Source organism: Carlito syrichta, unplaced genomic scaffold (genome assembly GCF_000164805.1).
Source record: "Carlito syrichta isolate Samal-C Ts95f unplaced genomic scaffold, Tarsius_syrichta-2.0.1 Scaffold311472, whole genome shotgun sequence".
Taxonomy (NCBI): Eukaryota; Metazoa; Chordata; class Mammalia; order Primates; family Tarsiidae; genus Carlito; species Carlito syrichta.
Window position 1 is genome coordinate 317,738 of NW_007255568.1, and position 16,639 is coordinate 334,376.

The 16,639-nt window shown below is 35.9% G+C and overlaps 2 protein-coding genes across 3 annotated transcripts in view; one reads left to right on the forward strand and one right to left on the reverse strand.

The window, feature by feature from the left end:
• GTF2A1L (general transcription factor IIA subunit 1 like) overlaps positions 1-3,942 on the forward strand; it is a 55,206-nt gene extending 51,264 nt beyond the window's left edge. The window contains exon 8 of one of the 2 annotated variants that reach the window (XM_008068681.2): positions 3,680-3,942. In XM_008068681.2, coding sequence (XP_008066872.1) covers positions 3,680-3,787 — 108 coding nt within the window. In that variant the 3' untranslated portion in view covers positions 3,788-3,942. The remainder of the gene's footprint in view (positions 1-3,679) is intronic. The other variant, XM_008068679.1, reaches the window with a different exon arrangement.
• Positions 3,943-12,455: 8,513 nt separating this feature from the next.
• Positions 12,456-16,639, reverse strand: part of LHCGR (luteinizing hormone/choriogonadotropin receptor) — a 58,753-nt gene continuing 54,569 nt past the window's right edge. Inside the window, exon 11 of the mRNA XM_008068678.1 lies at positions 12,456-13,608. Coding sequence (XP_008066869.1) covers positions 12,456-13,608 — 1,153 coding nt within the window. The remainder of the gene's footprint in view (positions 13,609-16,639) is intronic.

A 16,639-nucleotide genomic window follows, 5' to 3' on the forward strand; every position in this document is an offset into this window, starting at 1 on the left:
CACATATATTCCCATTACAGTGTTTGTGAGTGCCTTTTTCTATACTCTTGCCAATAGAATATGATTTAAAAATTTTGTCATTATGAAAGATAAAAATTGATATCTTGGTGGAATTTTTACCTTTCCATGTGTTTAAGGGTTGTTTGTATTTACTTTTGTGAACTGCTTATTTATAGCCTTTGTCTTTTAAAAAATTGGATTATTAGTCTTCTATTTAGTGGTTTCTAAGAGCTCCATATTATTTTGGGAGAGATGAGCCTTTTGTTATATACAGAAATATTTTTTCCTTAGTCATTTGTTTTTATTGCTCTTTCCTTTTTTATGTGCAGATGTTGAGTTTGTCAGACTTCAATTTTATATCTTCTGAATTTTGAGTCAACAGAAAGTTCTTTCTTACTCAAGGTTTAAAGGGGTTTACTCATGTTTTCTTTTAGTATTTCTTTTATCATATTTGAGTCTTGATTTACTTGGCATTTATCTTGGTGTATAATGTCACAATTATATGGTCGCAATTTTTATTTTTTTCCAGGTGGCTACCCAATTTTCCTAACATCATTCATTGAAGAGTCTACTTTGTTCCTATTGATAAGAAATGATTTCTTTATCATCTACTAAATTTCTGTAGTATTTGGGTCTACTTCTTGATTTTATGTTACATTCTATTAGTTTGTTCATAAGCTTGTAATACACTGACTTAAGATGATTAATTCTGGTATGGCTAGGAATTGTTTGCTGATGTTCTTTTCCAGAGTTTTCCTGGATATTTTTGTTTCTTTTTTCATATTAACTTCGAATCTATTTGTCTGATTCAAAAGAAAAACCTCTTAGTATTTTCATTGAGATTATGTTAAATTCATAAAATTTAATATTTTAATGATGTTGGAGAGAAATAAGTTGCAATTTTAGGTGGGGTGTCTAGGGGAGGCCTTACTAAAAATATCTCTAAGATATTTGACCTGAGCACTTAGAAGCATAAGTGGCCATTTTCCATGGAGAAAAGGAAGACCTAGAGGTTTGGGAAAGAGGGTATTGATGTCCTAGTTTGAAATTTGCTTCAGATGTCTATATGACATTCAGGAGGAGATGCTGAAGCAGTTGACTGAGAATCGGATTTAGGGGAGAGGTGTGAGCTGGAGGTATATATTTTGGGAGTCATTAGCCTACAGATGTGGTGTTTGAAGTCATGAGACTGGTATAAAGAATATAAGCAAAGAATAAATATAGGTAAAAACAAGAGTGTTGGTATACTCTAAAATTGAGAGGTAAGCGAGAAAGGGAGGATTCAGTAAGGAAACTAAGGAGTAGTCAGAGCATTAGGTGGAAAAACACGGTATTTTAGTAGCCAAAGTAGGAAGATATTTCAAAGAGGAGAGAGTATTGAATGCACCAAAAGGTCAAATATATCTAGGTTTATTTCTAGCTATTTTATCTCTTTGGTTGTTCTGATAACTAGGCTTTTCCTCTAGATCTTCTAATGATTGCCTATATGCATGAGTGCCATACATTTCTGTATATTAATTATATCATTACTGAATTCTTTGTAATTTTTATTGATTATTTTGGATTTTTGAGACTTGCAATTATTATAGCTATAAATTTATTTCATCTTTTCCAATTTTTATATCTTTACTTTTTTTTCTTGTCTAATTGCATTGGCTAGTATCTTTAAGTGTTTAAGAAGTTGGGTAACAGTGGATTTCTTTGTCTGTGTCCTGACTTTAGTAGGAATGCTTTTAGGGTTTTCCTTACTAAGCATGCCACTAACTTTATTGGTGAGTGTGTGTGTGTGTAAGACATAGTCTTTGATGATGATTTTTTTTTTTTTAGTTTTGTATATATATGTATTTTTTTTCAGTTTTTAAGAATTTGGACCAGGAATGGTGGCTCAAGCCTGTAATCCCAGCACTTTGGGAGGCCACTTTGGTGAGGGGGTTGCCTGAACTCATGGGTTCGAGAATAGGCTGGGCAACTTGGTGAGACCTCATCTTTGCAATAAATCAAAACCTTAGTTGGGCATGGTAGCGCACTCCTGTAGTTCCGGCTAATTGGAAGGCTGAGGTGGAAGGATTGCCTGAGCTCAGTATATTGACGCTGGGGTGGCCGTGAATGTGGCATTGCACTCCAGCCTGGGTGACGGAGTGAGACTCCAATGCATACAAACAACTAAAATGCAGCTGGGCTTGGTGGCTCATGCCTGTAATCTCAGCACTTTGGGAGGCTGAGGTGGGAAGATTGCTTGAGCCCAGGAGTTTGAGAACAGTCTGGGTAACATAGCAAGACCTCTTCTCTATCAAAAAAAAAAGATCTAAAATGCATGAGTTTTATTAAATGCTTTTTCAACGTCATTGAAAATGATCATATGATTTGTCTCCTTAGGTCAAGTGATATGATTTTTATTTTAATAAATTTTTAATATTGACCTATTGTTGCATTTCTAGCTAAAATATATTCACTTGATACAGCTACCGTGATGAGTTGTTGCTGCTGTTCTTGTTCTCCTTTCCATTCTGGTCATATTTTTTCACCTGTGCTGAATTCAGGGTTCTATTATTACTGTTGTATTCCCAGGGGATTTTAAAGACATGTACAAGTGAAAATTTGGGAATAGAGTATAGGAACTAAAAAAATTCCATTTATTAGAACTTTATTTTTTTAAAAACATACAAATAGGAATTTATTCTCAGTCTTTTCTTATGCTTCACAAGATGCATCTGAATACCAGTTATGGATTCCCTTTCTGGATTTGTCTATTTATAGTCAACAACTAGGTAAAAATTTTACCTTTGATCTCAGGTTATGTGGTTCTAAGGCTTTTAAATAGTCACTTGCAGTTATTCAGAGGTAGCAATGATTTTATGTTTTTTTCCCCTTGAAATAGTGGGATTTTCTATTTTTTACTTTGAATATGGCTAGGATGATTTATTGAATCTGAGAACAGCCAGCAGAATCTAACAGATTATATGCTGTATCTTCTGACTTTGTTCAGTGCTTTATTGTAACTTTCTCGTAATGAAACACCACTTTTTAATTCCTGGTAATATTAGCTACATCTTTCCTGTTTATTCCTTTACAGACTTACTGAACTCTTTGCTGTTCTTGAACAATCGGGCATGCTCTCTCAGGACCTTTCACCTTTGTTCCCTTTGCCTGGAATGCTCTTGAGTTAATATCTGCCTGGTTTTATTCTTCATTTTGTTCAAGTCTTTGGCTCAAATGTCACCTCAAAAGTCAATCCCATTCCAACTCTCCTATTTAAGATTACATTTCCACCTCTATATTTGTCATCTTTCTTTTCTTGTTCTGGTTTTTTATAACAATGGTCACTTTTTAATATTCTATATAATTTATTTATTCAATTTCTGTCCCTCCCCCTCCTTTAAAATGTAAATTCTTCAAAGGCTGGGCTTTTATTTTTTTCCTGATTTTTATGTATACAGTATATATATATTTTTCTGTGTGAGTGTAAAATCTTAAACTGATATATCTCCAGTGCCTAAAACAGTATCTTACTTATAGGAACTAAAATATTTATTGAATGAATGAATAAACTATCTTGAGGCAGTCTTACTTTAAAGAACTCACATTTAGGGTCAGAATAATTCCATTTGCTGTAGCAAAGAAATGCAAATGATGCTTTAATTTGTAAAATTAATTTATTTATGCTATTTTCTCCCTCCAGATTCATCGAAGCAAGAACAAATGGAAGTTCTATTTGAAAGAAGGTGTTATGTGTTTTGGAGGGAGAGACTATGTATTTGCAAAAGCCATTGGTGATGCAGAATGGTAAACCTTATGAGCTCAGTACATCAATTTTGTAAACATCAGTGGGACTATATTGCATATTGTGAAACTTATTTTTATTTTAAATATAGTCAAGCAGAGAGCTGCTAAATTTTGAGCTCATTATATGAAATTTAATAAAATTATAATTCAGATGCAGAACAGATATATAATTTATATTTATTTTGTTTTATGTTTTAACACAGTTTTTTAATCTCTTAATATCTATACTCTTATGAAGCATAGATGCATCAGATATGATGGAACATGAAGAAGTGTCACATTTCTTTATTCTTGAAGTAAAATTTAAATCAGATTCACATTTCCCTTCATGGTAAACTCAGTATCAGTTATTAGATTGGTGCCGATGGTCTTTTCACCTCTCACCAAACTATGTTTTAAGTAGTGGGATATTCAAGAAGGCTTCTCTAGGTTTTCAGTGTACACTAGTCACTAGTGACATGCTGATTGTGTAAGCCCAGATAGTACCTTGGAGGTGGATTCCTATACTATTATTTGGATATGAAAATTTGTGCTGAGGCCAGGATCCCTGTAGCTAAGATCAGCCTCTCTGGGCCTATTATTTGGTGAAGCTATCTTCATATTTCTGGGGAATTGTGAGGGAGTGGATTAGGTTCTTGTTCTACTTGAAATTTTACACTTCTATCTTTTTCTAATCATAGTGAGTTTTTTCTCTCTCCCTACTTTTTTCTATTTTTCTTGTGGTGGAAATCTCTCCTGCAAACTCTTTCCCCTTCAAAGCCAGTATCCCTCTCTTTTTCCTAACAGAATCCTCACATTGAGCATAGGCTTTCTAAAACAAAAGTCAAGAAGAGATGTTTAATTCAGAAAGCTTCTGCTTTGGAGATCTCATTTGAGACAAGGAAGGAAGTCTGAATAACTGTCTTGAAATCAAGGAGAGAAAACAAAACATAAAATAGTTAGGTCTCATTTTTCTATAGCAATAAAAATGAAGTATATTAATATCCCAATGAATGATTCTATAATCCTCTCTTCCTTAGTAGATTCTGGTCCTTCAAAGGAACATTTCCCTGATCACTCTGCTACTCTTAACAGGTGAGGTGAGTCTCTAAGCTTAGAAGCTCTAGTTTTAGCCCTGAGTGGTGTTTTTTCAGGATAGTAATTCTTGCACAAAAAGCAGTGCAGTGATGTGTAGGTCATGGTCTATGAAAACTCCCTAAGGATTAGATACCTGGATCTGACTGGTACAAGGGGTGAATTTCCTATTGCTTTTTGGAAATCAGTCCTACTTGGGGAGTTCAATTTAACACTTGTTCTCTCCTACCCTGGAAGTTATTGGTATATCTTTTCAAAATCTGTATCAATCTTTTCTGGGCCTTGAACAGCATGGATGGGGTATTGTCTTTGGTCTAAAGTTGGCAGCTGTATTATGGATTCAGGTAGTACTAGTGAATGTGCTGGCTAACTATATTCTCCTACTAGGCCCTCTTTATTCTTAGAGTAATTGTCCTTTTCCTTAATACCACTCTTATACCAGATCATTCTCTGGCTCTTGAGAACTCCCTGGAGCTATGGGTTCTTTTCAAGGATATTACCTACCATAAATGGCCATATCCTCTACATCGAAATAAAAAAGAGGGCACTTATTATTTGTGTCTATCTCTGAAACATATAATCCCTTCAGGGCTGAGAGTAGACTATAGTCTTTCTGTTTTCTTCTACCCAGTCCCACTCAGTCACTCTGCATTTGCCCTAGGCAAACCTTATTGCAAATTAAGGGCTGGGCTTATTGGTAAGGTGTACACACCTGGGAATTGGGGTTTGATGTGTTTGTTCAAGTGCCTGGTAATTATATTTATTTCTAAAATTCCGTTCCTCTTTTTTCTCTGTGAACTTTAAAATCTCACTTTGTTTTAGTGATCTTTTTTTAAATGGCATATTTCAAATACTGTTACTATATTGGCCCTCTTTATTTGTGTAGTACATTTTATCATTAGAGAAAAAAACTCATGGTTGTCTCATTTGTGTCTCTGCTTGCCCTCATGCCCGTCATCTTTATTTATTTACTTATAAAACAGGGGCCGGTCTCAGTGGCTCAGCCTCTTTGGGAGGCCAAGGCGAGAGGATTGCCTGAGCCTGCATTTGAGACCCACCTGGGCAACTTGGCGAGACCTCATCTCTACAATAAATCAAAACAAACGAACAAACAAACAAAAACCAAACTAGCCGGGCATGGTAGTGTGCACCTGTACTTCCGGCTAGTTGGAAAGCTGAGGCGGAAGGATCGCAGGAGCCCAGCAGTCGAGGCTGCGGTGGCAGGGAGTGTGCCACTACCCTCCAGCCTGGGTGACAGAGTGAGACTCCAACTCAAAAAACCAAAAAAATAAAAAATAAAACAGAGACAGAGTCTTGCTTTATTGCCTAGGTTGATCTCAAATTCCTGGCCTCCCAAAGTACTGCAATTACAGGCATGAGCACCTGTGTCCCACCCCCATATTTTTTAGAAATGCAAAATATCATTTTAAAAGTAGGCTTACACAAAACAATAATAATACTTTTCCTCCATGCTAATTAACTGAATATAGTTTTAGTGGTGATTACAGAAAGAACTAAGATCACCACATTATTTTGGATCTGGTACCTTTTTATTAATCTCAGATAATACTAGGGAAAAAAAAATCCTAGTTCTTGAAAAAGTTGTCTGGACCATTATTTTCAAGTTTTTTGGCCAGGGTCCACACTAAGAAGTATACGTTAACAACCCAGTTGTATATTTGCATGTACATTGATACACATAACATAAATTAAACAAAAGTTTCAGAAAATTGTGCTTGCTTTTAGCAAATGATGATCTTCTGTATTATCTATTTAATTCTGTTCTATTTTATTAAAAAAATTGGGGGTGTGTTCTACTAATTGATTTCATTACCCACCAGTAAAAAAAAGTGTGTGTGTGTGTGTGTGTGTGTGTGTGTGTGTGTGTGTGTATTATATATATATAAAACCTGTGTGGTAAAGATATAGTGAGACAATAGTCCATTTTAAAATAGAAAATCATTCCTTAAGCCCCATAAATCAGGGAGCTTGCCTGAGACTTGGCTTTGTTATCATATTACTTTTACTTTTAGAAATCTCTTCAGCATGTCCAAGATAAATATTTCCTATTGCATTTTATAACAAAGTACCCTAAAGTAAGTTTCTAAGTTCTTATAAAGACAGTATCTTGGCAAATGTCATTCTACACCCTTTTATAGATAGAAAAAGTGTTTTTGTAGAGGATACAGTTTGCTATGTCAAAGGACATTTGTGAGTGTCTTTTATCCTAATTCCTATACCAGTACATTTTGAGAATTTCTCCATATTTTTCTTATGTTTGCCTCTTACAGTGCTTTCTTGCATACTTTCTACCTCTCTCTGTATATCAGAAGATCTTGCTGAGTTTGCACAGGATTAGTCTTTGGGACTGACCAACTGACTTTGCTTGGTACATTTACGTGACCTATTTTATTCAATGTGCAGAACACTGCATTCATGGCTGTACTATGTGTAAGTAATCACCTGTACAGCTCAGATTTCTTAGAACAATGAGACAGTCTAATCGACACAGTTTTAGTCACTTAAATTGTGTAAGAAGATGAATAACTCAAGAGTAAATAACAACAGTTAATTGGGGGTAATGAGCAGAGAGGGAATTTAGTGGGAGATTTTGTTTTGACTCATGTTAGTAGGTTAATATTATCTAGGTTTTCATGTAAATACACTCTAAGCCAAGTGGGAACTTTGTGATTTATAAGTAGGAAGCTAAAAGTAGGAAGCCCAAGGTAATAACTCTTAGGGAAGAAAGAGATAAAAATATTGCTCATTTTGAGAAAAAGATTATTTCTAATTATGAACACATTTATTGAAATCTTTGTGACAGAGATTCTTTTTATTTTTAAAAAAATTTTTATTTTTTTGGAGACGAGGTCTCGCTAAGTTGCCCAGGCTAGTCTTGAACCCCTGGGCTCAGGTAATCCTCTTGCCTCTGCCTCCCAAAGTGCTGGGATTATAGGCATGAGGGACTGTGCCCAGCCGAGATTCTTAATTTACATGTGGACTTAATACATTTTGAGAAGACTAAAACCATACTATTTACATCAAATGTTATAAATGGAAGAAAAAAGTACTATTGACTTTTAAAATTATTTTGTAAATTTGGATGAGTTATTCCAGACTGATAACCTCTTTTAGCCACTTTTCAACCTATCAGTGATAATATCAAACATGGTAAAAAAAACAAAACAAAACAGGATAGAAATATCCTGTATTTTGTATCCTGTATTGAATATCTTTTTTATGATTTACATATGAGAGATTATACAGAATAAGAATACATATGTTTTCTATGGAATCGTCTCATACGGAAAATACTTCTTAACTAGGGCAGTTTTATATTTTAGTTATAAAAGTGAATCAGATTAAAAATTATTAATCATCTACCATTTGTAAGACTCTAGTATAAATATAGTGGGAGAAACAGAGAAGAGACAAAGGTATCACTAAACAATTCATATCATAGGTCAAAAAGAGGTATACTTATAAAAGATAATAGCCAGCAGTGTAGGGTAAAAGACAGATGTGTGATGCAGAGGACAGGTGCTGAAGAATTCCTAAGAGAGAGTCTGTTGTGAGTTATATATTTATTATTTATGCCCTAGTTTATTTCAGAGAAAGGGAGGTATCTTGACCATAGTGGATTAGGAAGGAAGTGGATTAAGGAGAGCTTGATAAAAAAGATAAACCTGGGCTTGTCTTGGTGGTTCATGCCTGCAATCCTAGCACTTTGGGAGGCTGATGTGGGAGGGTTGCTTGAGCCCAGGAGTTTAAGACCAGCTAGGCAACACTGTGAGACTCCCATTTCTACAAAAAAAAAACAAACATCTGGGCTTGGTGGTCCACGTTGGTAGTCCCAGTTACTTGGTAGGCTGAGGTGGGTAGATCCCTTCAGCCCAGGAGTTTGAATTTTGGTGAGCCATAATTGTGCCATTGCACTCCAGCCTGTGCAACAGAGTGTGATCCTGACTCACAAAAAGAGATAAACTTTAGTTGTGTTAGGACCTTAAAGGCTATAGGAAGGAGAGGTAAAGAATAGTGTATTCAGATGATAAGAATGACTTGATCACCAGAAAGGAGATTCACAGGGCATAACTAGGGAAAAGTGACTGGGTTGGTTTGTTTCATGTAGAAATGCAGCAGGAAATAAATTGAGCAATATTTGAGGATGGGTTCTGGAGCTTTCTTTTATGATAGGAACAAAAACTAACTTATAGGTACAGATGAGCTGCTCAAGATTTTTGTACAAATGTATGATAAAGTGAAAAATTTTAGAAAGATTAAACGGTAGTGAGTATGAGCATGAGGACATGGGAAATATTGGATATGAATAATTATGAAGGAGATATGGTAGTAATCCAAGAGTAGAGAAAATGGCCTGAGATGTGGGTGTAGCAGTAGGAACACAAAACAAAGAACTGATGTGGACGGTAGTACAGAGGATAACTGGTAGGTCTTAGTGACTGAGGATATGGGAATGGGGATGAGAGAGATGGTAAACTATGACTCCATATGTTAAAACTTAAATAAAGATCAATATCTGAGCCAAGGTCATGAATGCTATTTTCAGAGTAGAGTATATGTACAAGTACCTTGAGCTCAAATTATATTTGAGTACATGATTCAAATAAAGTTTCTCTACAAGAATATATTTTATTTTTTTCTTCTGTTTTCCTTTCTGCTTTTATGCTTACTTAGTTGTTTTGGCTCTGGGGTTTATATATGAATCAGAAAGTTTATTGTGTAAATATATAGCAACATGACTAATTAGTATTCTGTCATATTGCTGAGACAAATTCTGGAACACTAGTTACAAGAGAGAGGGCTGCATCTAAATAAAGACAAGTAACTGGTTATGCAGTAAAAGTTAGAAATGTGAAAAACAGTACAGAGAAGAGATTTTGTAAAGTTTATAATCTTTTATAATTACTTTTACTCACTTTGCACAGTGGCATACAGGTTGGAAACAGACTGGATGTGTGAGTGTCTAGTTATGCCAATATATTTATATAATAAAATATCAAAGGAGAGATAAAAACTGGAAATAGCAGAAATATCCTTTGATAGAAGAATGGAACCAGTGTTATATTCTTGCAATGGAATAACGGGAAGGAATGAACTACTCATTCAAGCAAAAACATGGTTGCGGAGCAAAAACATTGGGTCAAAGAAGCCTTACACTTAAGAGTATATACTATATGATTCTATATATATGAAGTTTTAGAATAGGCAAAACAAATTTGTGGGAGAAAAATTAGGAACCTTGCTTACCTCTGGGGTTGGGGGTGAGGAATTGACTGGGTAGGGAAGCATGAGGGAACTTTCTGATCTATGTGTTGATAGAGGTTTGGGTCATATGGATGTTATGCAATTCTCAAAACTCATTAAATGGTACACTTAAGGTTTGTCCATTTCTCCATATATAAATTTACCTACAAATGTAAATAAATATTGAAACTTGGTTAATAATAAGAGTGCTCTAGTATTTAGGAGTAAGTACTGATGTCTCCAACTTACTTTGAAACGCATCAAAAATAAGATTAATTGATGGATAGATGCATAATGGATAGGTAATTATGTAGTCATGTAGTGAAGCTAATGTAGTTAAATATTGTTAAATCTAAAAGGAGCTATATGTGTGCTCACTATGCAATTCTTTCAACTCTGCATATTTGAAAATGTTTATAATAAAATATTGGAGAAAATTTAAGGGACTCTCGGATGACTATGATTTACCAGGATGGGAGTCGGTAAAACACAGTGATAAAGAAGCTGGGTCCTGAATTGGGGTTATAAGTTTGAATCTTATTAGTTGGATCTTTTATTTGCTCTGAGAGCTTCTGCAAATTATAGTGGGTTTTGTTCTCATATAAAATGTTTGTACATATAGAATTGTATGAAGATTAAGATGTTTATCAAGATGTTTGATATACATTAGCTTTCAATGAAAATTAATTTTAAAAAGTCAAAGGAGCAAACAAAAAACATTGTAGTTAAAGCCTATAGCTTTGTTATCCTATTTTAGCAAATTCTAGTAAGTAAAAATACTTTCTAGCAAATATTGATGTATTTTCTGTACCCTCCAAAGGTTAGAAATGATTAAAGTTAATTATCTTTAAGTATTTAAATGTTTCCTTTTACTTAAAAAACAGGCTCAGGCAGTTTCCCCCCCTGATTTCTTTAAAGTCATTCTAATTCAGCACATTTTATTGTGTACCATTGCCAAGATCTTGAGGTAGGGGACAGGAAAGCAAAATGGACCGAGAACAGGATTCTTACCCATGAAGAGTTTACAATCTACAGTTTAATGTTTCGTTGCATACTACACCAAGCAAATAGGCTGAAATGTGCCTTTAGATGCTTACCTTAAATTTAAAATATGAAGGGACCCAGAAAAACCTGGAATTTATTTATAAAAAATTGTGTATTCTTACATGTTTAAACTTCAGTCATTTTCAAAGTACTCTCTCAATTTGGTGTAATACACTTATCGAAATACTTTTTCACTGCTGAAACCAGTTTTGGAACTCACACATTTTGTGCCTTTTAGTGCTTCTGCTGTTTTTTGTTTCAATTCTTCCACATTGGCAAAACGTTTCCCTTTGAGGACTTTTTTTCATCTGAGGAAACAAAAAGTCACTCAGATGAATAGGGAGGGTGGGGCCCATGGCCATGCCGTTTTTGGTCAAAAACTACTGAACACTCAGTGTGGTGGGGACAGGTGCACTTGTAAATCACCCATTATGTTTTCAAACATGTTGAAAGAATCTCCCAAGAAAAAAAATTCACTGAAGCTAAATGCAGCCTGTCACATCAACACTAGCTGGTACACTGATGCCAATGGTTTCCTAGAACACTTCCCTAGTTGAGGAGGCCTGTACTACAAGGGACCTGCCTTCCAAAAGATAATTCATTTTTTGGGGGCCCCCTCTTGTAAGAATTTGGAAAGGGGGTAGATAGTTTCTAGAATAGCACAAATAGAACTTTTACAATGATGAACATGTTCTGTATCTGTGCTGTCCGGTGTGGTAACCACTAGTCACATTGCGGCTCTTTGGGGACTTGAAACGTGGCTAGTACAACTGAAAAACTACATTTTTCATTTTATTTAATTTTAATTTAGCCACATGTGCCCAGTGGCTACCAGGTTGGATTATGAATCTCTGCAGTGTGTTTTTTGAACTATCTGAGGAAAAAGGCCAGTTATTTTAAATTTCCAATCTGTTATGAATTAATATTTTTGTAGCATGTAATAAAAATGACTACAAAACACACAAAATATCAACTCACTTTTTTCTTAATATTAGATTCAACAGACAATATTGCTATGTCATAATTGCTATAAAAATTTCTAAACACTCTCAACTTTTGTATTTTGTGTCATGCACCAGTGGCAAATAGCTTTAAGACTGGCAGTGGTCATGGATCACACTTTGAGTTAGGTAGAGGTCTCTTGTCCAGTATGCCTAAGAATAAATAATTTCCTAAAACCAACACTTTATGTTAAAACTATTGGTGCAGATATATATGTATATATGCATACTATATATACATTTTACAGATTTAAGAACAATTTAGTAATGGAGTTATTGATATAACAATTAACACTCTTTGTAGCAAGTCTTGTCTAGGACAGCTGTACCTTGACAGTGCAGTGTGGACAACTTCAAGGTGGACTGAGATGGCTTATTTGATCCAGGGAAGCCATTTTTGCAGTTGGAGTTATAAGCTGAAAAATCTTTCCTTCTATAAAGTTCAGCCCGACGTTTACAGCAGCCAAATTTGCTCAGCAACAGAAAGAAATCTCTTCGGAATGTCTTTGTGAAAATTGCATACAAAAATGGATTGGCACAAGAATTGACAGGATAAAAAAGAACCAGTAAAACTTTAGAGTTGGTTACTGTGATAAGGGGCACTTTGAAGGCAGCTGATATGGCAAAAAAAGAGATAGGTGCCATGCAAGTGAAATCGGTAAAGATGAGAATTGCCATCTTCTTAGCAATCTTTGTATCTTTGTTGGTAGCCATCAGCTCTGGATTTTGAACTGCAAAATAAATTTTAATGTAGCAAGCACAAATGATGATAAAAGCCACAACATTGAGTATCAGGATGGTTAATATGTAGACTTGCGAGAGAGTGGTTTCCACATCCATAGGGAGGCAAATACTGACCTTCATGTAATTGCTGACACCCAGGAGGGGCAGCATAGCAATTAGAGCAGAAAAGAACCATCCTCCAAGCATAATCGGAATGGCATGTCTCAATCGCAGCTTTTGGTCCAGCTGAATAGCATAGGTGATGGTGTGCCATCTTTCTAGAGTGATGACGGTGAGGGTGTAGATAGAAAGTTCACTTGCAAATACAGTGAAAAAGCCAGCAGCTTTGCACCCACTCCCTGTTTGCCAGTCTATGGCATGGTTATAGTACTGGCCTTTGGTTTGGGAATCAACTGAGGCAATGAGCAGTAGATAGAGCCCCATGCAAAAGTCTGCAAAGGAGAGGTTGCACATGAGAAAACGGGGCACTGTCAGTTTGTAACGACTGGTCAGGAGAACAAAGAGGACAGTCATGTTTCCTGTGATGGCTAGAATGTTAATCAGCCAGATCAGGACCCTAAGGAAGTCATAGCCCATAATATCTTCACAGGGGTTAAAAGCATCTGGTTCAGGAGCACATCGGGGTGTCTTAGGTAAGCAGAAGCCATAATCATAGTCCCAGCCACTCAGTTCACTCTCAGCGAAGATGGCAGAATAACTGTAAGAAGAATATTGGCTTGATGTAAATGTAAGAGCTTTTCTATGATTCCAAGTATTAAAAAAATTCAAGGATCATTCTTTTTTTTCTTTTGTAAAGAGATGAAGTCGTGCTCTCTTGCCCAGGCTGGAGTGCAGTGTCATGATCATAGTTCACTGTAACCTCAAATTCCTGGGCTCAAGTGATTCTCCTATCTTAGCCTCCCAAGTAGCTGGGACTTCAGGTGTGCACAACCACACGCAGCTAATTTTTTTTTTTTTTTTTTTTTAGGGATGGGATCTCACTGTGTTGACCAGGCTAATCTCAAACTTCTGGCCTCAAGTGATCTTCCTGAGTTGGCCTCCCAAAGTGCTGAGATTATAGGCATGAGCCACTGTGCCTGGTCCCTTCATGTTTTTTTTTTTTTAAACCTAAGAAATGAAACAAGGCCACAGTAGCCTTAGTCATATGTTCATATGTTGAATTATTTGAGAACTCTAATTTGATGTAGGAGTTCCTTAAGAGGATAAAAAACTGTGTGTGTGTGTATATGTGTGTGTGTCACAGTGATGCAAAGACTTAATGAAGCTGTTTACAAAGGATGATTTTCTTTGGAAAACAAATTTAGAGATGCAATCTATGCTTGCTAAATCTAAAAGAATCCTTTCTTGGCATTTTCTTAGCTATTTATCTCATTTAGTTGCTAACCAAACCCCTACTAAGCTGTTTGTCTGTTGTAGAACACAAATGGAATTGGAAATCATCAGCTACTGGTGGACTTGTTTGCACTTAAGTCCCTGGCTAATCAAATAGCCCAAGTGAGAAAAAGAGGCTAAGGATAGATTATTAGACACCCAGGAGCACAGGGAGAATACAGTCATGGATAGTAGGAAGAAACGGTGGAACAGATCTACTCCTTAGAGGTATGAGTCAAAGACAGAGGCTGAAGAGTTACTCTGTTCTTAGAGAAGGAACAGTCCCTCCTCTGCTACTCCCTCCCAAATCTGTTGCTACTTCCGGATTTCAGGTTTTCATCCTCTCTTATGAGAAAATTATGTTTATTTTCTTCCTGACATTCTTTCTTTAATTTTAGCCCTCTCCCCAGTCTATCCTGTACATTCCTCCTCCGATGGCCTTCCCTAAACATAAATCTATTTCACTTACCCACCTTAGACCTTCCCCAGGTTCTCATTGGCTATGGGATAAAATCCAGATTTCTTGTGATGACCTCCAAGGTTTTCCTTGGTCTGGGTTCTTCTTGCTTCTCCAGTCTCACCTCTAAGAAGCAGCAGTGCTACACAATTCAGAGCACAGGCTTTGGAGTCAGGCTGCTGGGATTCAGCCCTAACAGCTGCTTACAGGCTGTGTAAACCTGGGAGAGTTAATTAATGTCTCTGTGCCGTGAACTATTCATTTGCTAAGTAGGGATTATAGTCATACTTGTTAGAGTTGTGCTAAAGATTAAGTGCATTAATATGTGTAGAATAATTCTTGACCCAACAAATTTTAGGGATTCTTATATTTATCTCTTGCAAATCTCCTGTGCAACCTTCCTTTGGTCACATAAAATGATTTCTAGCTCCATGAGTAAGTTCTACTGATTCACTCCTTTGCCTTTGTATATGCTTCTGCCTGGCATGTTCCTCCTCTCCTCATCTGTAAAGACAAGCTCTTCTATGAAGGCTTTCTTTATTTTACTCCCCAAGTATTATTTTTTCTTTTGCCAGGGTTGCACTTAGTACTATTGCAATTATCTAAACATTGCAATTAAGTGATGATGCATGTCTGTCTCCTTTAAATGTCTATTAACTTCTTGAGAGCAGGGGACTAGGTCTTATTTATTTTAGAAATCCTAATGCCTAGTAAGTTTTGGCTCTGAGTGTTCATTCAGTATATGTTTGTGGAGTGAATAAGTCTAAGCCAGGATGATCCTGGCTCTGAAAGGAATTGAGAGGATACAGGGACAATGAACATTACAGCATGATTCATGTAGGTTCTACCATCTGCCAATATAATCATAGGAACTGGGGAAATGGGCATTTTTTGCCAAGGTCCTTAGAAATATATATTTGTAATACATATCTGTGTAATACATAAGGAACCTTATGATTCCTTACACATTAAAGGAATATTTTTCTCTACTCTCAAAATCTAGTTTCTCATGTTCTGTATTAGGAAACGTGTGCCTAGTTTGGTGAGTGGATAGAATAATATATTGGAGGAATACAATACAAAAGGGCAAGCACACAGATTTTAGGAAAGAAAAAGAAAATCTGTGACCTGGAACTCCAGAAATGTGTTAGAATATCAGAGACCAGTTTGGACCTAGAAAAGGGTTGCTGCTGCATACAGAAGACTGCATAGGAGTCTCCTCTGTTTTATTATTAAATATCTTCATAACCAGCAAAATTGTCCTTTTCTCACAGACATTGATATAATGACCTATTTTTAATCTTTAAAGAGAGAAGATGGTTATAAAGAACTAGTAAAGAGAATAGATAATTTCTTATTAGAAAGGTTCTTTTTTCTTTTTTATTGTTTCATTTTAAAGGTTCTTAAAGACCATCTCCTTGAATCCTCTCATTTTATTAGTAAGGAAACAAAGATTAAAGGAACTAAGTGACTTGCCCAAGTCCCTGAGGGGGACAGTGTCAGCAGGAGATTTTCATATCCTTAGCTCAGAGGCTTTTCCTACATTGTCTCTTTTTGAGTGTTTTTCAAAGTGTGGTCCTTGGACTATCTCCATCAGAATCAACAGGGTGCTTGTTAAATTGCAGAGTCCTGGCCTTGTCCCAAACCCTGAATCAAAAATCTCTAGGGACAGAATCCTGTATTTTAAGCAAGTTCTCTGAATGATTTATGTAAAATAATAGGTTTTATTAAATCAGATGAAAACTTTCCAACTATTGCTGGTTTCCTTTACTCCTTTCTCCATATCAAAACCACTTCAACTGTTAGAAGCACTAAGGTGAAACTTCTAAAACTGCCATGAATTCTGAATAAACATGTCAATAAGAGGTCAAATATGTTTCCTCTCTGTCTCCCTCTGATC